The sequence below is a fragment of the Colletotrichum godetiae genome (assembly GCF_030913485.1).
Source record: "Colletotrichum godetiae strain CBS 193.32 chromosome Unknown BDP55scaffold_60, whole genome shotgun sequence".
In the NCBI taxonomy this organism is placed as follows: Eukaryota; Fungi; Ascomycota; class Sordariomycetes; order Glomerellales; family Glomerellaceae; genus Colletotrichum; species Colletotrichum godetiae.
The window spans coordinates 110,746-131,888 of NW_026851308.1; the positions used below are offsets into that span (position 1 = coordinate 110,746).

The 21,143-nt window shown below is 54.4% G+C and overlaps 8 protein-coding genes across 8 annotated transcripts; 3 read left to right on the plus strand and 5 right to left on the minus strand.

The window, feature by feature from the left end:
- Positions 1-7,163: 7,163 nt before the first annotated feature.
- BDP55DRAFT_679581 (ribosomal protein S9/S16) lies at positions 7,164-8,453 on the minus strand. The gene is made up of 2 exons (XM_060576062.1): positions 7,531-8,453; positions 7,164-7,467 (listed from the first exon to the last, which is right to left on the minus strand). The coding sequence occupies exons 1-2, from the start codon at positions 8,375-8,377 to the stop codon at positions 7,376-7,378; spliced, it is 939 nt and encodes a 312-aa protein (XP_060424220.1). The 5' UTR covers positions 8,378-8,453; the 3' UTR covers positions 7,164-7,375.
- A 246-nt stretch (positions 8,454-8,699) lies between these two features.
- Positions 8,700-10,633, plus strand: BDP55DRAFT_679583 (glutathione S-transferase domain-containing protein). The gene is made up of 4 exons (XM_060576063.1): positions 8,700-8,825; positions 8,914-9,100; positions 9,322-9,370; positions 9,437-10,633. The coding sequence occupies exons 1-4, from the start codon at positions 8,796-8,798 to the stop codon at positions 10,404-10,406; spliced, it is 1,236 nt and encodes a 411-aa protein (XP_060424221.1). The 5' UTR covers positions 8,700-8,795; the 3' UTR covers positions 10,407-10,633.
- BDP55DRAFT_679587 (HAD-like domain-containing protein) lies at positions 10,578-12,280 on the minus strand. The gene is made up of 2 exons (XM_060576064.1): positions 11,661-12,280; positions 10,578-11,571 (listed from the first exon to the last, which is right to left on the minus strand). The coding sequence occupies exons 1-2, from the start codon at positions 12,068-12,070 to the stop codon at positions 10,797-10,799; spliced, it is 1,185 nt and encodes a 394-aa protein (XP_060424222.1). The 5' UTR covers positions 12,071-12,280; the 3' UTR covers positions 10,578-10,796.
- Positions 12,281-12,324: 44 nt separating this feature from the next.
- On the plus strand, positions 12,325-13,581 carry BDP55DRAFT_619979 (uncharacterized protein). Its single transcript, XM_060571325.1, has 2 exons — positions 12,325-12,650; positions 12,702-13,581. The coding sequence occupies exons 1-2, from the start codon at positions 12,465-12,467 to the stop codon at positions 13,425-13,427; spliced, it is 912 nt and encodes a 303-aa protein (XP_060424223.1). The 5' UTR covers positions 12,325-12,464; the 3' UTR covers positions 13,428-13,581.
- On the minus strand, positions 13,582-15,860 carry BDP55DRAFT_679589 (ABC1 family protein). The gene has a single exon (XM_060576065.1). The coding sequence runs from the start codon at positions 15,794-15,796 to the stop codon at positions 13,601-13,603; it is 2,196 nt and encodes a 731-aa protein (XP_060424224.1). The 5' UTR covers positions 15,797-15,860; the 3' UTR covers positions 13,582-13,600.
- Positions 15,861-16,086: 226 nt separating this feature from the next.
- On the minus strand, positions 16,087-17,722 carry BDP55DRAFT_679591 (nuclear protein DGCR14). Its single transcript, XM_060576066.1, has one exon. It carries the CDS (start codon positions 17,570-17,572, stop codon positions 16,226-16,228), a length of 1,347 nt encoding a protein of 448 aa, XP_060424225.1. The 5' UTR covers positions 17,573-17,722; the 3' UTR covers positions 16,087-16,225.
- Positions 17,723-18,261: 539 nt separating this feature from the next.
- BDP55DRAFT_356723 (Metallo-dependent phosphatase-like protein) lies at positions 18,262-20,310 on the plus strand. Its single transcript, XM_060567016.1, has 6 exons — positions 18,262-18,575; positions 18,653-18,733; positions 18,792-19,227; positions 19,278-19,883; positions 19,936-20,060; positions 20,145-20,310. The coding sequence occupies exons 1-6, from the start codon at positions 18,426-18,428 to the stop codon at positions 20,181-20,183; spliced, it is 1,437 nt and encodes a 478-aa protein (XP_060424226.1). The 5' UTR covers positions 18,262-18,425; the 3' UTR covers positions 20,184-20,310.
- Positions 20,311-20,437: 127 nt separating this feature from the next.
- BDP55DRAFT_733262 (uncharacterized protein) lies at positions 20,438-20,884 on the minus strand (the record flags this gene model as incomplete). Its single annotated transcript, XM_060580061.1, has 1 exon — positions 20,438-20,884. The coding sequence occupies one exon, from the start codon at positions 20,882-20,884 to the stop codon at positions 20,438-20,440; it is 447 nt and encodes a 148-aa protein (XP_060424227.1).
- Between the last annotated feature and the right edge of the window lie 259 nt (positions 20,885-21,143).

The following is a 21,143-nucleotide window of genomic DNA, read 5'->3' on the forward strand; positions in this document are numbered from 1 at the left end:
GGTGTGCTGAGCTTGCTTGTTGGTCCCCTTTCCATTCTTCCCACCCCTTCGTTTTCTCTCGTCTGTTTCGCGGCAGTGATGGGGTTGCTCAAAGCACGCCCTTCCATTCTCTTTCACACCCCATCGGGAGCAGACATACGGTACTCTAGGTATTTCTTTCACCTCATGTCAGTTCGTATCGCCTCGTCGTCACTGGTTTGCTGTACCTCGTTTTCAAGTCATGTCTCCCACTCTACGTGATCGGGCATCGAACCTCGAGAGAGTCCTGGCATGGCTGGATGCCACTGTCCCTTTCATTCTGCAATTCTGCTTTGGAAAACTTTGGCCTCGGTGTCTGGAAAAGTCAATGTGTCCGCCCACACTGTGACCCGTTTCGTTTCGATTTTCTGCTCAATGTCGGGCGGGTCTGAGCAGTTGGGGTCATCAACATGACTTAATCCATCGTCTCCTCCCCTCAATAATATCATCTACGATTTGAGTTCCTCCGATCGGGGCCGCAGGCATTCGGGTTGCGGATGAAGCTGAGACAAGAATATGGCTGACTGAATGAATGAATGGAGAGGACGATTCAGAGACCCTGTCCTGCTCTACTGCTTTCCCCCTCGGTGCGATGCCAATGACGAGCCCCCTGGACGATGAGCTGGAGGGATCGTAAAAGTTAAAAAAGTCTGTGAGCACCCAGATGGCTGGATTTGGGGGCGTTGTTTATTACCTCTCTGAGACAAGCCCAGTGACCCTTGTTTGTGCTCCTTCGCCTCCCCTGGCTGGTAGCTAGGGGGATGCGCACTCCAGCTAGGTGTTCTCCCACACAATTGCTTGCATTTCTCTTGTGAAGCACTTTTACCCTCTTCTTTCCCCGGCACATTGTTTTCCGCCGAAAGGCCAGGTCAGTGGTCACTAGGGCCCAGTTGGAGCCATCAAGCATGGCTTCGATTGCTTCTGTCGGTCTAGAGCTTCAGACCCCAGATAGAAAGCCCTTCAATGGTGAGGCGAGGCGATACACTGCCGATGCCGAATGACGTACATACATCGTCGTAGACACCCACTTCAGTTTATGGCGGAGCAACAGATTGATCGTCAGCTTCGGAGCGAGGAAGGAAAAAGAGGAAAGACTAGGGAAAGCATGACAAAGCCGTCGAACCTCTCACACTTCAGATGCTCGAGACAACGATAAACCATGCTGCAAGTGTCTCTCGCCCTGGTTGGCACGCTGGCAACCTCATCGACTGAGGATTCGGAGCTTGAGGCATATCGTTATGCGAATGGGGTAACCGTTAGCCGGTACAGAGTAGCTGGCCAAGCCCCAACTTAACTCGATACTTGAATCGTGCAGCGACTGCATCCCTACTAAGGAACTCGACTCATTGTGGCCGCCAATTTCAGCCAATAGCCAAGCCCCCCGGCCACTGGACTTCGAGACGCTTGTTTGGCCTTGGCCTCTGATAATATGCGTCAAACCGGTCTCTCGTCTTGGACAACGAACGCTAAGCTCACAATTGAAGCCTGATTAATCAGGTTTCCGAGCCACCATCGAGGTCAGCAGCAACAACTGGTTTGTTGCGATTCAGTCGAACTTGGGGGGGAGATACTGATGTGCAACAAAGCAACTCGAGCCGTCTCGGATTGGGGGGATGCACTGCACGGTGACAGCAGATTTGGTGCGATGAGGGGGAAAAATCCCAGATGGAAAATGGCCCGAGTCGGCCCCCAAGAAAAATTGGGCTAAAAGGAAATCGGTGGAGCAATTGGCAAGTCAAGACCACACAGGAAGAGACTTCCGTTCCCGCGAGTCTTCCATTGATAGAGTATTCGAAGCCAATGGAAGGCGAGCAATGAGAACGACAGGCTACCATTTGGAATATTGGAAAGGGGGCCAGCCAAGTTGGCACACAAGGACTCGAAACCCCCTTTTGCTGACGAGTGCGAGAAGAATCGAATGGTATTGATAACCTAACCAGACCAGACCAGGTTCGGCAACTTGGTGAGACTCGGCGATGCCCAATGGGTGCGGTGATTGAAGCCTCACTTTTGATTTCCCGGTCTTGGAGGGACGTTTCCTTCATTGCATCCGAGCATTCTTTCAAGAGACGGAATAGAAAGCGGCACGGACGTTGACACTTTCATTCGAGAAGAGTACTATGCAAACGGGCCTTCGAGCGCCTGATGAATGTGCATGCCTGTGCAATTCCAGGTCAATCGCAGCCTTCTTTCTAGGAGCAGTACTTTGCATGCAGTGCAGGTGAAAAGAGACGGAGATATTCGAACTGTAGGTAGAGGTACCTTGGTGGTCGTGAAGTGAACACGCGTTAGCCTTGATGGAAGATAAGAACCATGAACCTTGCGTGAAAGTTGAGCCTGCCAAGGGGTCATATGGGTGAGCGCCGGAAAGGACTAGATGGGGAGCAACTTAGCAAGTGAAGTCGAAGAGGTCGAAGCTAGACCCCGGTCATACAGCCAGGGTTGCAAACCAGGGCTCTGTGGGTTCCTGAACGAGTGCCGGTGCCTTGCTTGAGTGGTTCGGAGTGTACGGAACGCGGCAATGTACCTGTACATGGTGGATATGGCTGCTCTGACTGCAGCTGCAGGGTTAGAAGTCGTTCCCCCCCTCTCCGACCCCCTCCCCTCCTCTCTCACTCGGGGCCCTTTTGAGGAGGAGCCCTAGCGATCCAGGGATCGTGCCTGAATGTAACATTTCGCACATGGACGGGCAGGCCTGTGAATGGCTACCACTGCTCTATTGCGAATGTTGCAGAGGTCGAGAAGGTGGGGTTCGCCTGGCAGCACGATGCAGCATCTGGCTGGACGATGACTTCGGTTGGTCTCGTGTGGAACTCAGCCTGGAGAGGTGGTGTGAAAGCTTCTCAAGTGCTTGCTTCAGGAACATGAGCAGATCCCAACAAGCCTCGCTTGGTACTTGGCTTTCGGCAAACGAGGAGAGGTAGGAGGTGATGAGCACCTGCATTCGGCGTGTGTCCTCTGTCATTTGAGATTGCATTAGTCGGAACGCTCCCTGGACAAGGAAAAAAGACCAGACCTTGCCCTGCCACCAAGTTCAGTTCTTCCCGGTAAGGTTCTGTGCCTCCCCTTGGCGAGGCATGATGTGTCTGTAGTTGCATTGTTCATGGGGTCGTTTGTCGAGCCTGGGTGTGTGGCAGTGGTGGATGTACCCGTACGGAGACCTTGAATGAGAACATGCTTTTCATCAAGTCGCAGTGCAGGCTACGGATACGCAGTTGCCAGAACCTCAGTATGATGCTGCCCCTCAAGGCTCGGCGCGGATGAGGTGAGGTGTACTGTGTATTCGCAGGCATGGAGTGCGCGCGGTTCGGACGTAGTTTGACCCGGACGTATTCGCGTTGCTTCCGCGGCGTCAAGACGCAGGGGATCGAAATTGTGGTCTGGGGCTTATGCTCACAGGCGTTGTGAGATGCCGCGATGTGGTGGGCCTCACATCTCCGGTGAAAAACATTGCGGTTCCGCTGCGGACATGCTTACACTGCCAATGCCGTGCGTGAGCCTGCATTTCGGGGGTTAGGATCCACATTTCGACGAGATTTCATCACGACGGCTCTGATCCAGCGTAATGAGATGTGAGAAAAGACGTCCGAGTGTCAAGGTCGCTTCAACGCTTGTATCCGTACCCGTAGCATCGTACCTCTACGATATGGAAATTGGCTTGCAAATGACGGTCGTCGTAGTGTATCTGACAGAACTGAGCTTCGCGCCTCTTGTCCCTTCCATTTGGGACAATGCCTTGCGGTGTTGTATGGGACGTACCTAGGTACAGAATACGTATACCGTATACCTACTGTTGACGCCTTACGGGCCTCAAAACACCCTACCGACTGAGGCAGGAAGTTTGAACGACGAGGGAGCTATTTCGGCAAAGAACATCTCAGCGCACCTTCCACACTTCACCCCATCCATGGCATCTACAGACTTAATACGAATACCTTACCTTACCTCACCTCAGGTAAGGTACCCGAGGTTGGCAGGTAAGGCAGTAAGTATATCGGTATTTCCTACCTTATCACCCGATCACACCATATACAATGTGCAATAGAAGGCTCCTATCCGCCGCGCTTGCACTTGACTTCATCTTTGCTTCCACGTCTAATGTACACTCGACTTAAGGTAGAGAGATGGGAGGAGGCGAACAAGACGAGCAAGATATCCGGATCAAGTGCCGTCGGGTATACGAATAGGCACATATCACACGATTCACACCTGTGACCTAAGTAAGGTAGGCACGGAGTAATAGCTTTAGTTCAAACCCTCGGGTGCCCGATATGTCTAGCGGCCCACGGCTTTCCTGCTCTTCTCCAAAGTCAAACGCTGCGTCCGGCTAATGCATTCTAAGTGCCACTGTGGGACTGGGGCGGAGTTTCTCCAACACGATTAATTTTCCATCCGTGTCGTTACCAGTTGGAGTCTTTCTCTTGACATCCGAACACCGTCCCTCTCCAGACTTCAGAGTCCATTGTCCACTCAGTTTGCCGCCCACCCAGCCGTCTGCTCCACCACACCACACCGGAATAAACGCTACACCAACACCTTCACACGCCGGCACTTTCGATACTACCTACATCGTGTCTCCGTCCCGACCTTACTCGGTGTCTGTCCTTCTCCATGCCCCAACTACCTTGCCTTACGCTAGTACTTACTACAGATGCAAGAATCAAGGCCAAGACGACAGACCTTGGACCAGATAAAGCACGTGTGGTTACAGCGTTGAGTGCCAATCAAGCGCTTGCCCACACGCCTTGGGCAGCATGAACTCAATTGCCCAACCAGACTTCCCACGCTGGGACGCTCCCGCCCACTTCTGAGTCCTCTTCCAGTCGGGTTGATTGCATTCCCAACCTACCTAGCTCAACGGGGGACCAACTGCCTGCATCCAAGGCTTCTCAAGACTCGAGGCACGGCTTACGGCTACCTTACCGCAGCAACTTAAACTCCGGATGCAAGGCACCATGGCACCGCGCTGGAGTCTGGACAGGCAAAGCCTGCGTAAAGCGCGCTAAGAACCTTCAGAACCGCGCTTATACCATCTGCGTTTGCGGCATCGCCTCGAGGTGAGGTTGGCTAACGTGGGGAGTCTCCATCGATTCTCTCGACGCCTTACTTAAGACGACGTAGCAGACGGTTCGAACAAAGCACCGTCACCTGCTTTTCAGCCGGCGTCGTCCCTTCAAAGCTCCGACTCGTCGGCCGAGGCTTGCCGAATACCGTCGGTCTGTAATACAACTTTGACCTGCGAATTTCCAACCAGATAGGTAACTGAAGGCCCGAACCAGCGGAGATGGGCGTCGCGCCACGGACACTGACCGCCAACGGTTGAGCTAGAGGCGCCCAATCGCCGTCTTGGCTCTAGTAAGACCACGTTTCTTTCGATCTACGCATACACCCTGAAGCATTCCAAGGTGCTAGCCACCTTCGACTGTGGTGTGGCGCGCGCGCGCGCGTGTGTGTGTGTGCACCTCACCCCTCCTTCAAGGCTCCAACACTTTCTTCCTCGGCATGGTCTGGCCCGTCACGCAGCCGTTGGATGTTCTTGGGGCGATCTCAGCCTCACACAAGGCGACTACCGGCGATCATCTCAACCGACGCCTGGTTGATCCCCGGAGCTCGCCATGAGATGATGCTCGCTCGCCAAAAGAAAGTCAGCCCGCAGAGAGATCCTTCCTCAACCTCTGTCCGATCTTCCATCCACTTAAGCACATGGCCTCAGAAGAGAATGTAACGTCGGAGGGTGCCAGGAGCGCACGTTGGCAGCTCAAGCTCAATAGCCTCGTTATCGCATCACCTAGCATTGTTCCGATCTTGTCTCCCTCCCTAAACCATTAACCACTACCCACCACCCCATCTCGTCGTCTTAAGCTGCCATCACCGCCTCTGCCGCTACCGTTGTTCCGCCTCGCCCGTTGTTCGATTGGTTCAGAGTCTTTGCCGTCCCCTCCTTGCATCGGAATACACGGTACGCCCCATCCTCTCTCACGTTCTTGTCCAACCAATACGCGGCAATAGCAGCGGCTGGCTCATCTCAGGCGCCGCCTTGCCTGATGCGGCGAAACCAGCCGAGTCGTGCTGTCCACCATCTCCAGCTTCACCCTCTGATTAAACCCATCACCGGAAGAACAAAGCCGTCACCGAAAACGGCCACCAAAGGGTGAAACCAGCTCCACGAACCTTCGATTTACTCGTTCCATGCTTCTAGAAACCTTCGGAGGACAGGACAGGCTTGAACGTCTGTGCTCTCGCTGTCGTCTCCTTTTAGGGGTTACCTTGTGTGGGAAATTGAAACAAGGCCCTCGGCGGACGCACTTCTGCAACGTTGGCAATAGGGGCGCCGTCACTAGCCTTGACGCCAGAGATGTCAACGCGCTTGCTCACGGACCCCTCTAATAACGTCCACAACTTCAACCCGCCCGCAGCTTTACACAGGTGCCAGCTTGTGGTCTATGATTCTGGCCTGATAATGACACACGGGGGCTACCTTCATTCTCTCTCAGACCCGGTTTCAATGCGCGCCGAAAATTCTTTCACGGCAGCTCCGTAAGGTATACGTACAATCGTTGAAAGTGGTCATTGCACGCGCTAGTTAAATGAACGTATCAGCCAAAAGACATCTGTGTCGCGACGATACTTTGCTATCGCTGCGGTCAATGACGGCAGGACAGACAAGAGCGTGACTGAGATTCTCGTTTCCGAATGTCGATCGTGAGCATTGCGACACTAGTTTCCAGATCCTGGCACTGAATCATCATCTCATCATTGAACTGGTAGGGAGGGTCTCTGCCTCTTGCGTTGCCTTACGGTGTAAGGTCTTGTGTCCCTCGGGTGCAGTTAGGATAAGGACAACTGGAATCGAAGACACCACGTTGCTTCTCCGCGCACTGCATGGGCCAGGTATGAAGCAATGGGAGCAAGAGCGTTGACGCTAAATCGACCGCTTTCTGTCAATCCGTCCGACTACTGCGTCGCCGGACATGATTCCTCATCTCCAAACACCTGCAAGTCGCTTTCCAGCTGTCAACTTGAGCGCAGTCGGTAGTACCGCTGGCAGACTTGTCCTAAGCTCCAAGTCCTCTGGATCAGTGCTAGTACTGGGTGACTGCAAGCTGTGCCGACTATATAGACTGGAGTCGGCCGTAGTCTAGCTGTGTCGTTGCTTTTCGTAAGTTGCGATCACATATTAATTCCCCTTGATAGGAAATGTCGCCCACCAATACGGGACATCAGGCAAGTATACACCATAGGCTGGCATTGTAAGAGCTGCCTCTGTTCTATGAATACATGGAGGTGGTGGTACAACGAAAAGATGGAAAGTATGCCTGGCAATGTCATCATGAACGCCACAGATCGAACGAGACTTCTATCTCTTAACCCAGGCGGGCATCTTTCTGGCCTTGACATGACCATGTTTCTTTCTCTCGACTTGTCTAGGATCACGGGTAATGCAGCCAGCTGTAGAGTCGTACTTGTCAGCAACAGGTCGAAAGTCCCTCTCCAATGGTGAAGTTGACTTACCCTTTCTTAGTATCGGCTTGAGAGCTGGTTCGTGGACCAAGACGGCCTTAGCAATTGCCAATGTAAGAGCCTCGGCCTGCCCGGTCACACCGCCGCCTTCGACCAGTGCCCATACGTTGTACTTGTCTGTTCTCGAAGTGCTTCGGAGCGCCCAGATGGCGCTCTCACGATCATGAACTCTGCCAAACGCCTCATTCAGAGGTTTGCCGTTGACCAGCATCTCTCCAGTGCCCTCCACAACCCATGCGCGAGCGCTCGATGTCTTCCTGCGGCCGACGCCTAAAGCGCGTCCAAACCTGTCGAGAGGCACAACCTTGGCTGTGTTCTTGTACGGGTCGATGTCGCGCTTGAATTCCTGTAGGGCTTCCCTGACTTCGCTGGGCATCAGCCCGGGGTGGATCTGGTGCAGTCGCTTGACCATGCTAAGAACCTGACTGAACGGCATCGCCTTGACCGGCTCTCCGGTAGCCTGTCTGTAACCCTTCAAATTTCTCCATATTTGTCGTGGGACCAATTCCGGGGGCGCCAGAGGAAGATGCTGATATCTCTGCACAAGAGTAGAAAGTTGGATGTAGGCGTCGTTGAAGCGAGGCTCTCTGGAGAAGTAGGACGGCGAGATGGGTAGTGGACGAGCCTTTGTGACGCCGGAGAAGGGCTTTTCGGGAGGCAACACTAGGTTCGAGTCGATTTTGGGTTCGTCCTTTTCAGGTTGAGGTTCGCTCGTGGTCGACATGCTCTTGGAGCTCGACTGCAGGCTCGATCGTTGCCATTGAGCCTTTACCGAATGACCCTTTGCCAGTTGGCGCAAGCAGAGAGTCTGCTGAAGGCCATGGCGTAAGTTCGACATTGTTGTGGGACCTCGAGCAGCGCCCTCGTTGATGCGGTTGCTGTCGCGATATTGTGAGCTGGAGACTGCCTCGAACGTCAATTGACAACAGAAATCTTTCCTAGCTTCGTAGCTGGGCTGCGGCAGAACATCGGATGATGCCAGGGTCACGTGATGTGGCATCAGCGCCACAGACGCTTGGACCCTCTCTTGCCGCACTTTACCCCTCACACGCCACAGCTGGTTGCCCTGGCGTTCGAGCTGCCGTCGGTCGAGCGAGGGGCTTTCGGGTGGCGGGGCACTGCGGTCGAAATTTCATTCAAAAAAATTACTGTCACCCTGGCGGGGAACCCGAACTTTTCTCTCCTCTCTCTTGTCCATCACATCACGCACCCTTTGATACCCTCCCACTCCCTCTCGGTCAAACAACTGATTCAAGATGGCATTCGGAAAGCTCTTCACCTACCCGGTAAGAAAACAACACTGCCACTGCAATTACTTTTCAACTTCCAGATCTCGAAGAATCTTGTAGCTAACGAAGATCGTCACCCCTGCAGGCTAACCCCCGCACCACGGCCATTCGCGCTGTCGCGAAGGCCAACAACGTCGACCTCGAGTTCATCGAGGCTGACCCTACCAAGCCCTCCGTTGAGCACCTCAAGGCCAACAAGCTCGGCAAGGTCCCCGCCTTCCTCGGCGAGGATGGCTACCCTCTCTCCGAGTGCATCGCCATTGCCATCTACAGTACGTTCTGAGTCATCCTTTACCGGCGTCGCTTTCCGAAAGCCCGCGTATACACAAAACCACCATCCACAATTCGCGATATGATGAAGAAGCTTTTGCAATACAGTTATCCCTGTCTGAATTTCTTTGTTGACATAGTCTAAATTTCTGATCCTGCCATTGACACCGTTTACGTCGTTTGAACAATATCTCGGGGAGCAGTAGCTAACGAGATCCCATAGTCACCTCCCAGAACGAGAAGACCACCCTCCTCGGAAAGACCAAGCAGGAGTAAGTCCACAAAGAGCTCAGCTTATATCGAGCTGTGAAGCACGAAGCTAACAATATCTCGCATAGCTACGCCTCCATTCTCAAGTGGATGTCCTTCGTGAACTCCGAGGTCCTCCCCCCCATGGGCGCCTGGTACCGCCCTCTCCTTGGCAAGGACTCCTACAACAAGAAGGCCGTTGAGGACTCCTCCAAGGTCGCTCTCAAGGCCGTCAAGGTCATTGAGGAGCACCTTCTCAGCAACACCTACCTCGTTGGCGAGCGCATCACTCTCGCTGACCTCTTCGCCGCCGGCATTATTGCCCGTGGCTTCGAGTTCTTCTTCGACAAGGCGTGGCGCGCGGAGAACCCCAACGTCACCCGTTGGTACTCTACCATCATCAACCAGGATATCTGGACCGCCGTTACCGAGAAGCAGGAGTTCCTCGAGACTCCCAAGCTGACCAACGTCGCTCCCAAGAAGCCTGAGCAGCCCAAGAAGGAGGCTGCCCCCAAGGCCGCTAAGCCTGCCCCCGCTCCCGCTGCCGAGGAGGCTCCCGCCGCCCCTAAGCCCAAGCACCCCCTCGCTGAGCTCCCCCGCGCCACCTTCGACCTCGAGGAGTGGAAGCGCCAGTACTCTAACATCAAGAACCACGATGAGGCCATGCAGTGGTTCTGGGACAACGTCAACCTCGAGGAGTTCTCTCTCTGGAAGGTCAAGTACAAGTACAACGACGAGCTCACCATGACCTTCATGTCCAACAACCTCATTGGCGGCTTCAACAACCGTCTTGAGGGTTCCCGCAAGTTCATCTTCGGATGCGCTGCCGTCTACGGCACCAACAACGACTCCGTCATCGAGGGTGCCTTCGTCATCCGCGGCCAGGACTACAAGCCCGCTTTCGATGTCGCTCCCGACTACGAGAGCTACGAGTTCGAGAAGCTCGATGCTTCCGCCCCCGAGACCAAGAAGTTCGTCTCGGACTCTTGGGGATGGGAGGCTCCCATCACCCACAACGGCAAGGAGTACCCCGTTGCCGACGGCAAGGTCTTCAAATAAGCGCATCGCTCAATGGAGTGATCCAAAATTCATGGCTTATGGCAGAGATGAAATGAGTTTACGAATCGGCAAGGAGGGTGTGCAGATGATGTTATGGACCCGAAGAGGAATATCCTGTGCGTAATGCCCGAGGCTGTGTGCCAAGTTACTAGGTCTGAGTCACTAGGACGAGGCAGAAGATGCAGGTTGTTCCTGATCAAAACCAAAAGAACACTTTTCCAATTTCACTACAAGGCTCCACGTGCACATCATTGAATTGGATATGATGCTTCCATAAGCTCATGCTAAGGGGTATCTCGATGCTACCAAGTCTATCTCTATGTCCTGTGCCTTTTTCTCCAACCTAGCGTATGTCCAGGGTTTCCCAAAGACTGTCTCCTCATCCGTCTCCTACGCTGAGCCCTGCGCATTACCCTCCTGCTGCGCCTCCAGCCTGTATTCTTCGTTCAGCCGGAATGGGTTGGTGCGCATATACGTGCTGATATCAGACTGGTAACAGAGCTGGTTGAGGTAATCGTGGACCTGCGGCACCACGTAGCCCGGCTCGCTGGCGTCGCCAAAGAACTCTGGGATCCGCAGCAAGTTGAACGGCTCGCTCCGCGCCTTCTCGAGCGAGTCGTCCACGAGAACGGTGTTGGTTTGGTCCCACCGGCCGCCGTACGCGGCGTCCGGATGCGCCCGCTGCACGTTGGCCTGGGCCCAGACCATCTCCAGGCGCTTGTAGACCTGCACGCGGAGCTTGAAGTCGGACTCGGATAGGCCGAACTTGTCGCGGCCCCAGACGGCCAGCACGCGGCGGCGGTACGAGGCCCTGTCTTCCTGGCTGTCGGCGGCGCCGAGGCCGCCCTTGAGGAGGAGCTGATCGCACATGGACTGGACATTTTTCGGCTGGGCCGAGGACCAGACGACGACGTGGAAGGTGTCGAGGCAGTATTGCAGGAAGCGCTTCGCGTGGGGCCGCTCGACGAAGCTTGCGGCGTTGCGACGATTGGGTCGGAAGAGGAGTGTGCCGTTGAGGTCCATTACGACGAGGATCGGTCGAGGGGTGGGGACGAGGGTCGGCGGGAGGGAGGCTTGCTGAAGGTATTGCGGCGTGGGGTTCGGGACGCCGCCTGATGCGGCGCTGGGGGGTATGATCTTATCACGGTTGTGCGGCGCCGCGGCACTGTTGGGAACGAGCATGTTAGTCTTCGCGACGGCCACGGAGAGCAGTGGACCGCAAAGAGGGGGGATGGAAAGGGGAACGAGACTTACGCTTTGCGAGGTCCATTTGGGGTTGTGAATTGGTCTCCGGCGGCCGATTGCTCGGGAAGAGGGACTGCGGATTTTGAGGCGAAGGGGATGTTGGCGGCGTTGCCGAGGCCCGGTATCGTGAAGCCGTTACTGCTCGGCTGCTGGTTCGATGGGGTGGCCATGGCCGGGGCGGGCTTGGCCCACCATTGTAGGTCGGACATGCCTTTCTGTTGGGTGTAGACGAGCCTTGAATTGCGCGGGGAAGAGGCGGAAAAGGGAAGGTAAGGTTCGTTATCAGATTCGGGGAGTGTGTCTTTCCGAGAGAGGTCGCGGGGTGGGCGACCTGGACGCTTGCGCACGACGGTTTGGTAGAAGCAGCGTTGGTGGATCTGTTGCGATCTTGCGAAGATCCGGGGAAGAGAGGATTGCATGGATGGATGGGCCAGGTTATGAATCGGAAGGCGACGTCAATTGAGCCGAATGTGCAGAATAATTAGTCTGGTTGCTTCCGTAGCGAGTGGGCGTAAGTCGAATATACTAGGTATTCCAAGCGTATTCAGGGTCTTGTTTGTGTTGATGCGATTAGTGGAGAGGAATTTGTCCTTACTGGAACATCGCATTGAAAGGAACTTTGTGAGGCAGGTGTTATCGATAAGGCAGACAGACGTAGTTCTTATCGATACGAGGTCGTCGGTCACTCAGACCCACTGAAAAGTTGCTTCGAGGCGGGCGAGCCTCCCCCATGTGAGTTCTGCACATTTACCTTACAACCGAACCATACAGTGTACCTCTCACCTTCACAAAATCAGCGAAAATTAACACAAGATGCTGTCCGGAAAGAGGAAGCAAGATTTTTCGGGCCTTCAGCGCCGCGTGAAGCCTCGTAGAGAAGCGGAGCCTGAAGTCGACGAGCAGGTCAGCAGTGAGCCTGAGGAGATGGGAATTGATGGAGATGAGATGAGTGAGGACGAAGATGACCAGGATATGGAAGAAGATGAAGAAGACGAAGAGGTATTTACCCCAAATTATAGGAACGCTGTATTCGTTACTAACAGCCCAAAGTCCAATGCCTCACCACCGCCAAAGAAGTCCAACATCGACATCTCATCAGTGTCCTTTGGTGCCCTCGCAAAAGCCCAGGCCTCCATGCCCGCATCCAAACGTCGCAAGCGCGGCGCATCACCCTCAGAAGACGAAGACTCCGACTCAGGTCCCGAGGAGATTGGCAGGAAATCAAAGCACGGCGCCGACCACGTCAAGCGCTCAAGCAAGCACGCCCCGATGGAGCAGTCAAGCAAGAAGCCCGTCTCCCGCCGTCGCGAGATCATCGCCGTGCCCAAGATGGAGGTGCGCGACCCGCGCTTCGACCCGATGAGCGGGCCCGTCGACGAGGGTAAGGCGCGGAGGGCGTACGCCTTTTTGGACGACTACCGGAAGGACGAGATGAAGCAACTGCGGGCCGAGATCAAGAAGACCAAGGACGCGGACAAGAAGGAGGAGATGAAGAAGGTGCTGCTGTCAATGGAGAGCAAGATGAAGGCGCGGGAGCGCAAGCAGCGCGCGGACGACGTAATTCAGGAGCACAAGCGCAAGGAGAAGGAGCTCGTCAAGGAGGGCAAGCAGCCGTTCTATCTCAAGAAGTCGGAGCAGAAGAAGAGGTTCCTGATGGACCAGTTCGCAGGCATGAAGAAGAAGCAGGTTGACCGCACGATTGAGCGGAAGAGGAAGAAGGTTGTCGGAAGGGAGAGGAAGGAGCTTGATAAGATGCAGAGGAGACCTAGGGAATGAGCGGATGCCACCAGCGTGCTTTGATTCGGCATCTTAACCACAGAATGCATTACGGAAGGCCTTTAATTTTGTCTATAGTCCTCCCTGTATGGTGTGTCTACTACACATTGATCGTACAGTTATGATACAAAATTTTACAAAGTGGATTGAGGGTAATTCTTCGTATGCCCCTTTTAAGCATTGTACCCGTTCTTCTTTAGGCTCTCCTCAAACATCTCGCGGCATCTAACTTTGCTACCGAGCTTCGCGCAAAGCAAGAACGCACCACTCAGCTTGCGGTGCAGACTATAAGTCTCCTCGGGCGGCGGCGCAAGTCTCTCGCGGAGCATAACGGGGATAAGAGCCTTGACGCGCTCTGTGATGGTCTGGTCTTGGAAATCGTAGACTTCGGGTGCGGAGCCGAGGAAGGGCTCCGCGAGGGTGAGCACCGATTTGACGTGTGCATCCACCATGAGCTTGCTCTCGTGGCCGGTAAGGTATCCGAGACTCTCCGACAGCGTCTTGACTCCCTCTCGGTCGGTTCTCGAGGCTGCGGCGAGAAGCTGAACGTACTCAGTGACAAACTCGTCGGGGTACTCCCGGGAAGCACCAAAGTCGAGAAGCTCGAGCCTGTTGGTCTCGGCGTTGTAGAGGAAGTTTGTCCAGTTAGGGTCAGTCTGCATAAATTTGAACTCGGTGATCTCTCTGAGACAGAGGCGGAGGATCTGGGTACCGATCCAGTCCTTTTGTTCCTGGGTGAAGGACTTGACCCTGGTGACGCCCACGCCCTCCATCCAGTCCATGGTTAGAACGTTCTTTCCGCAGGCCTGCAGATGAACGTCGGGCACGACGAAAGTGTCTGGTTCATCGGCCAAGAGCTCCTTGTAACGGATCAGGCACTGCGCTTCTCTCTCGTAGTCACATTCCCAACCCAGCTCAAGTCGGGCGTTGTCAATGGTCTTGTTCAGGTACAGACCCTTCGGCAGGAGCTTAGTGGCGGTTAAGAGAATGCCGAGGTTGTCGAGGTCAGAATTGATCGAGTCTGCAACTCCAGGGAACTGAATCTTGACCGCGACCTTGCGACCGCCCTCCTTTAAAGTGGCGCGGTGGACTTGTCCAATGGATGCAGCAGCAATGGGCTTCTCCTCAAAGTCCTCAAACAGCTCGCGCCATTCCGCGCCCAGGTTGGCCTTGAGGACCTTATCTCTCTGCCATGCCGGCATGTAATCGGCACGGTCCTGCACTCTCTGCAGAACCTCCTGGATCGGTCCCGGGAGCATCTTTGTGTCCTGGAAGCTCATCATCTGACCCATCTTCAGAGCAGCGCCGCGCATTCTGGATAGCTTTGCGACAAGTCTTTCCATATTGCCGGCACTGAGCAACACTGAACCCTCACCTCCGCCGCCAAATGCTCTGCCGATGCTCTCGGTGATGGCACCACCCATCATTCCTGCTGCCAGACCGCCATAGTTCCAAAGTCTGCTCAGACGTGTGGCCGGTACGCTGGATTCCCTGAGAGCGTATGCTGGGGTTGATGTTTGGTCAACGGCAGCGCCCAAAATAGCTTCGACGGGAGGTTCATCTTTTGGTGCCGGACCGGTAGGAGCAGCGGTAGCAGACGCAGGCTCTGCAGGTATCGGTGCTTCACTCGTGACAACCTCGGATTGAGGAGCGGTCTGGGAAGTGCTTGAAGCACTCTCGGGGGTAGCCGACTTCTTTATCTCGGCATCCTTGGACAACTTTGAGAAATCAACGAACTCGGGGAGCTTCGTTGGCGGGAGCTTCTTCCGGGGACCGAAGTCAACCTTTGGCTGTTCTCCCTCTTTACCCAGCAACTTAGCGGCACGGGTGCTGTGGAAGATGTTGACGTTGACACCTTGAGGGAGGTCGTCCGCCTCTTCAGAGACATGGGCCCCGTACGGAGCCGCCGGCCTGCTTGCCGAAGACCCTGCAGGAATGGTGTTGTCCTCGGGCCTTTGATCCAATGGTGATGTGCCTTGAAAGGGGAAAGCCGAGGGGTTGGATTGTCTCAGTTCAGAGAGAACCGACCCTGAGCTTGGTGAGATACGAGATGTACTGTTGAGGTTGGGCTGGAAGTTGCTTGATGGTGTGAGTGAGGGATGACCAGCTTGAGATGTTGAGCTCTCATTTGACGGCGGCGTCTCATTTTCATTTGGTGTCTGAGCTTCTGGGGCCTCAGAAGGAGCTGGCGCTTCTGTTGCGGCGTCGTCTCGTGTGTGCTCAGGTGCTGTCGGGGATTTGCGTGTCAAGCTGGAAGCTTTGGTGAAGCTCTCGAGCTGTCGGCCTCTCAGTGCAACATGTCTGGATGCGACAGAGCGCGATGCGCCGAGCACAGCTGCCAAATCGACAGCAAAATCGGCGAACCTCATCGAAGAAACGATCTGTTCAATTATGCTACACGCATATCTTTGCGATTGCCCTTTGACGTCTAGGTGACCTCGTGTCTTTCAGGAAGTGCCGGGTTTATCAAATGGTCCTCGTCATGGAGGGAAAATTGAGTGATGGGCATATGCATATAAAAGGAGAAGAAGAAGATAGCTCCAGGGAGCTTGAGGTAGTACCATGCATATAACGGGGTTATTCCGCCAAGCCACGTCTATCCAGCCACCATCCATTTCCAAATAGTTCAACATCGGTATGTATCGACAGATACAAACTTGGTCACTGTCTCGATCACATGCTCGTCTTCCATAATGGGAGGCAATTTTGGAGTGATTTCTATGCTTCCTGCAAGCTATCCTGTGGTGGTATCTTTGGTCTATCCCTGTTTCCTCGTCTATTATCATTATTCGTATTAGTCATTTTGGCGTTGATTCCCTTGTTACCGAGGCACCGCCCTTCAAAAGTGATCCTCTTGCCCTCATTGGCGTCGCCTTCAGAGACGAATTATGCGGGCTACCTGCTCTTGGGCTGCCAATCTTCCCCCATAACCTTTGGGCGGCCGGCGTTAGACCACCCGAAACCCGCGGACTAGACGGGAACTTGGGCACCGGTGTCCTGTCCAACTTTCCAGTTAATCCGTTCTTCACAGATTCTCTCTTCGAATGCGCTGCGCGCTCAACTAAACGGTGGTGCAAAGTCTCTCGTTTTCTGTGTTCTTGCAGCTTGAATGGGTTTGGCGTAGCGTCGCCAGGACCGAGGTTGATGGTGGGCGCAGGGAGAACTTGGTCGTCGTCGTCGTCTTCGTCATCTACAAAGGCGTACCCATTTACTCTTGGCGTCTCTCCGCCCCCGACAGCACTCGGAGCTTGGTCTTCTTTACGCGGTTTGCCAGCAATCGCGTCTCTCACAGCAGAGAGCGTCGGAGATGGCGGCCTCTCTGCGATTGCTGGTTGCGGTACCCTTGTGTTTTGGTAGTTGATCGATTTAGGCGGCATCATCGACTGGGCCTGCGCCCTCTGAGCCGGGCTCTCGTAGTCATCGTCCACACCATCTGGGCCGAACATTAAGTTATTCTTGGGGTTGGCGTTCCAACTGTCTGGTCTGGCTGGTCTGTCATCCACGTCCTTGATGGCCAGTCTGTCCCTTTTCCACCCGTCATCAACCAAACTCCTTGTCTCTAGCAGTTTGGCTTCGACCTCCGCCTGTTTGATCATCTGTCTTGAAGGCAGTTTGTTCCCTCGCCATATCCACTCGTACTTCTCTGCTTTCTTCTGGTTTTGTTTGTCCATGAGCTTGTAAAAGCTCTCATTGTCCTCGCTGGTGTAGGTGGCCTGGAAATTGGCCAGGCTCATGTCCGTGTCCACGGCTGGCTTTGGCGCTTCGGATGCCGTCGATGCCACCGATGCCGGCGTATCAGCACCGTATGCAGAGGGCGTGCGTCCACCGCTATTGAAAGGCATAGGCCTTTTCACCCTATTCCTTCCCGGCGTCATCACACGCTCTAGCCTCTGGCCAGCATTGGAAATCCATGCCTTATCTTTTGATTCGAGAGCGTCAAGGTACTCTTGCTGGGTCTCGGCCTCAAGGAGTCCGGGGAAGAAGTCACGCGCAATGATCTGCGAGAGGGCGTCGGTGTAGGTATCTTCGTCTATGACCTTTTTCGGGCGTTTGATTTTCTTCGCGGCGGGCGGTGGTGGCATCAGTTGGAGGTCGGTCCGCTTGCGCACAAGCGCGGTTGATGTGCGTTCTTGAGGCTCCATCATCGACAAACAGGGGCCGATCACGTTGAAAAGTATGCGTTGAGAGTAGCGTAGATACACGAGGAGTGCGCCGCCAGCGCCATGGGGTGGGAAGATGTCGCGTTGAGAGTTTGATGTCAGCTCGATGTGCTGAGGCCAATCTGAAAGTCTGAGTTGCGCTCAAGTTCGGGTCCGAGTAACGTGGGGCGGTTCCGATAAGCGATAAGAACAGCCATGCGTGCTGCGTTTATGCAACTATCAAGATTACAGGTACCTGAGGCTTCCCCGCCAGTCGCCGGGGTCCTGCGCTTCGTACACTACAGCCTGCCCGGAGGCGTAAGTCATCCGTACTTCGTTAAGGTACCTACCTTCCCGGGCATGCGTAGTGTAGTGGCAGATGGAAGCTCAATCCTCGCGGGAGTGGAGGGAGGGGCCAGACCATGGCGCCGCCCTTTCAGCGCCCCTGTCGGACTCCTGAAGTGGCAACTCAGTGCCACCCCGCTGCAACTGTATCGCACCGTGCGGAAGCAGCGCACTGTTTCCTGTTAGCTCCGAATACTGAAGAGGGTTTAAGGGCCGAACCGTCGCGAAGGGAAGCTTTCGAATCCGACCCAAGCCCGGCAACTTCAACCTTCGAAGAGCTTCTGCTGCATAGCAAATTTTGCTGCAACCACCTCTTCTTTCCCGCCCCCAATTTTGCGAATCTACTTGGGAAATCGCACTCGAAATCTCAAGCCCACGGAGACGATAACTGGAATTCCCACTGTTTCGCGTGCGAACGACAGCAGAAGAAACCCCTCCATCGTCGCTGGTCTCTACCTGTGATACGGATACCCCACACTTTGGTTCTGCAGTATAGTCCACCGTTGCTGCCGCCATGTCTACGCCGGAGGAAAAGGCGACGGCCTTCAAGAACCAAGGCAATAAGGCCTTCGCTTCTCACGATTGGCCTGCTGCTATCGACTTCTACACCAAGGCCATTGAGCTGAACGACAAAGAGCCAACGTTCTTCACCAACCGCGCTCAGGTTCGTTGCCTACTTACTGCGCCGAGGCTGCAAAGTCAAGTTGCTCGCGTGACTGACATAATCTTGGTTCGGAATAGGCAAACATCAAGTCTGAAGCATATGGATATGCCATTGCAGATTGTTCAAAGGCGATCGAGCTCAACCCCAACTTCGTAAAGGTGGGCACCTTCGGACAAAGTCAACGAGCCTTGTTTGCTGACGTCGGTGCGACTTTAGGCATACTTCCGCCGAGGCCTTGCCCAAACCGCCATTATCAGACCAAAGGAAGCTCTTGGTGACTTCAAGAAGTGTATATCGCTCGACCCGAACAACAAGGATGCCAAGTTGAAGCTGGACGAATGCAGAAAGATTGTTCGCAAGTTGGACTTCTTCGCCGCCATCGAGGTCGGTGACGAGCCGTCAGCTGCGGAAGGTCTCGATCTTAGCACCATCAGCGTCGAAGACGACTATGATGGCGTTAGATTAGGAGAGGAGATGACACAGGAGTTCGTCGATGACATGACGGAGCGTTTCAAGAACGGCAAGAAGATCCACAGGAAATATGTCTACCAAATCATCCTGGCCGTCAAGAAGCTTGTCTATAACGAGCCAACCATGGTGGAGATGAAGATTCCTGAGGGCACACAACTCACAGTTTGCGGTGACACACACGGTACGTTCCTGTGCATCTCATCCAGTGCCAAAATACTGACTTATAGCTAGGCCAATATTTTGACCTTATGGAGCTTTTCCGTCTCAACGGAACGCCCAACGACAAGCACTACTACCTGTTCAACGGTGACTTCGTCGATCGTGGATCATGGTCTTGCGAAATCGCTCTTCTGCTCTACGCATACAAGTGGCTCCGACCAAACGCTTTCTTCCTGAACCGTGGTAACCACGAGACCGACGACATGAACCGTGTATACGGTTTCGAGGGCGAGTGCAAGGCCAAGTACAACGAGAGAATCTTCAAGCTCTTCTCGGAGAGTTTCTCGGCCTTGCCCCTGGCAACTCTGATCGGCACCAAGTACCTCGTGCTGCACGGCGGTCTGTTCTCAGACGACAAGATCACTTTGGACGACATCCGAAAGCTCGACAGACATGCCCAGCGCCAGCCTGGTCAGGCCGGTCTCATGATGGAGATGTTGTGGACGGACCCTCAGGAGGAGCCCGGCCGCGGCCCGAGCAAGCGCGGTGTTGGTATGCAGTTCGGCCCCGATATCACCAAGAGATTCTGCGAGAACAACGGTCTCGAGGCCGTCATTCGCAGTCACGAAGTTCGCATGGATGGCTACGAGGTGCAGCACGACGGTCGTTGCATTACTGGTATGTTCCTATGCTCTCATGATCGTCCTTGACCTGGCACTCACTGTCATAGTGTTCTCTGCGCCAAGATACTGCGACTCCACCGAGAATAGGGGAGCGTACATCAACGTTGGCCCCGATTACAAGCTCGACTTCAAGCAGTTCGACGCCGTTCCTCACCCGGATATCAAGCCTATGGTAAGACGTACCCCTCCACCACCACCACCACCTTCTCCTCCTCCTCCCTCTTCCCTTGAGCTGCCGCTGACCTTCCACTTTTAGGCGTATGCCCAGAGTTCTCTCATGTCTTCTCTGATGTAGTTCGATGATATGCGGACCATCGTCCGTAGGGTATGAGATGGTATAGTTTGTATCCGCAGCATACACGGTGCATGTGATCGGCGCATATAAGGGGCTGGGTGGCAGCGTGGGTTTGGCCATGCGGATAAATCGGAGTTCTTGCCCTCAGGGCGTACACCATAACCCCGAATCTAGAAGAATACGACGGTTGGGTGTTTGGCCAAAAGAAAAGCAGTCCTTTTTCTCGATCTCCGTAGCTCTACGAAGACGTAGGTTCATGACGACCAAAGCTTTTCCTGGCCATCGGTACCGACAATGGCGCCCAAGTAGTCAGAGCACTGCTTCACTCGGAGAACTTGCCGGCTGCCTTGGTCCGAGATGCCTGCCCACGCCGTGATCGCGGCGGTAACGGGGCTAAGGTCCTGTCGGGGCACGCGCAACCAGCATTGCGCTCCCTCGACTTTGAGTATATCGATGGGAATGGCGGAACCTGTTGCGCCCAGGAATTGGCTGAGGGCGGCATTGCAATACGAGCGTACTTGAAGGTTGTCCAGCTCGAGTGCCTCTTGTGATGTTGTCGGAGACTCGGAGATAAGTTCCAACTGGGCGTAAGAAAAGGCCGGGGTCTTGATGGTGCATGTGAGAAGCTCATGGGATTTCTGGCCCATTGCGCGCGGCGTGCTGGCGGGTGCTTCGCCGGCTGATGAGTTTTCCGTCGTCATGTTGGCTTTCCCACCCTCTACCAGATTCAAAAAAGATGCTCTTTCTTGATGTTTTTCGCACTGGTGACGGGTTCTATAAATCTTGGAGATTTGAAGAGATACGTGAGAGCCGGCAGAAGAGAATTTCAATAAGATGGGAGTGAGTCTTAGCATGTAATGTGATTCGAGCACAGGATCGAAGAAGCTCTGGGGGTGGGTCTGCGCCAAAATCAATCACTATCCATGTGCCTTGATATGTGCATATACCGCCTAAGGCTCT

Coding starts and splice junctions, on each gene's coding strand:
- BDP55DRAFT_679583 (XM_060576063.1), top strand. CDS start 8,796: ATGGCATTCGGAAAGCTCTTCACCTACCCG. Junction 9,101..9,321: donor CATCGCCATTGCCATCTACA/GTACGTTCTGAG, acceptor GAGATCCCATAG/TCACCTCCCAGAACGAGAAG. Junction 9,371..9,436: donor CTCGGAAAGACCAAGCAGGA/GTAAGTCCACAA, acceptor TATCTCGCATAG/CTACGCCTCCATTCTCAAGT.
- BDP55DRAFT_679581 (XM_060576062.1), bottom strand. CDS start 8,377: ATGTCGAACTTACGCCATGGCCTTCAGCAGACTCTCTGCTTGCGCCAA. Junction 7,468..7,530: donor CAAGCCGATACTAAGAAAGG/GTAAGTCAACTT, acceptor ACGACTCTACAG/CTGGCTGCATTACCCGTGAT.
- BDP55DRAFT_679587 (XM_060576064.1), bottom strand. CDS start 12,070: ATGCAATCCTCTCTTCCCCGGATCTTCGCAAGATCGCAACAGATCCAC. Junction 11,572..11,660: donor CCAAATGGACCTCGCAAAGC/GTAAGTCTCGTT, acceptor CGTTCCCAACAG/TGCCGCGGCGCCGCACAACC.
- BDP55DRAFT_619979 (XM_060571325.1), top strand. CDS start 12,465: ATGCTGTCCGGAAAGAGGAAGCAAGATTTTTCGGGCCTTCAGCGCCGC. Junction 12,651..12,701: donor AAGATGAAGAAGACGAAGAG/GTATTTACCCCA, acceptor AACAGCCCAAAG/TCCAATGCCTCACCACCGCC.
- BDP55DRAFT_356723 (XM_060567016.1), top strand. CDS start 18,426: ATGTCTACGCCGGAGGAAAAGGCGACGGCCTTCAAGAACCAAGGCAAT. Junction 19,228..19,277: donor AGTTTGCGGTGACACACACG/GTACGTTCCTGT, acceptor ACTTATAGCTAG/GCCAATATTTTGACCTTATG. Junction 20,061..20,144: donor ACCCGGATATCAAGCCTATG/GTAAGACGTACC, acceptor TTCCACTTTTAG/GCGTATGCCCAGAGTTCTCT.
- BDP55DRAFT_679591 (XM_060576066.1), bottom strand. CDS start 17,572: ATGATGGAGCCTCAAGAACGCACATCAACCGCGCTTGTGCGCAAGCGG.
- BDP55DRAFT_679589 (XM_060576065.1), bottom strand. CDS start 15,796: ATGAGGTTCGCCGATTTTGCTGTCGATTTGGCAGCTGTGCTCGGCGCA.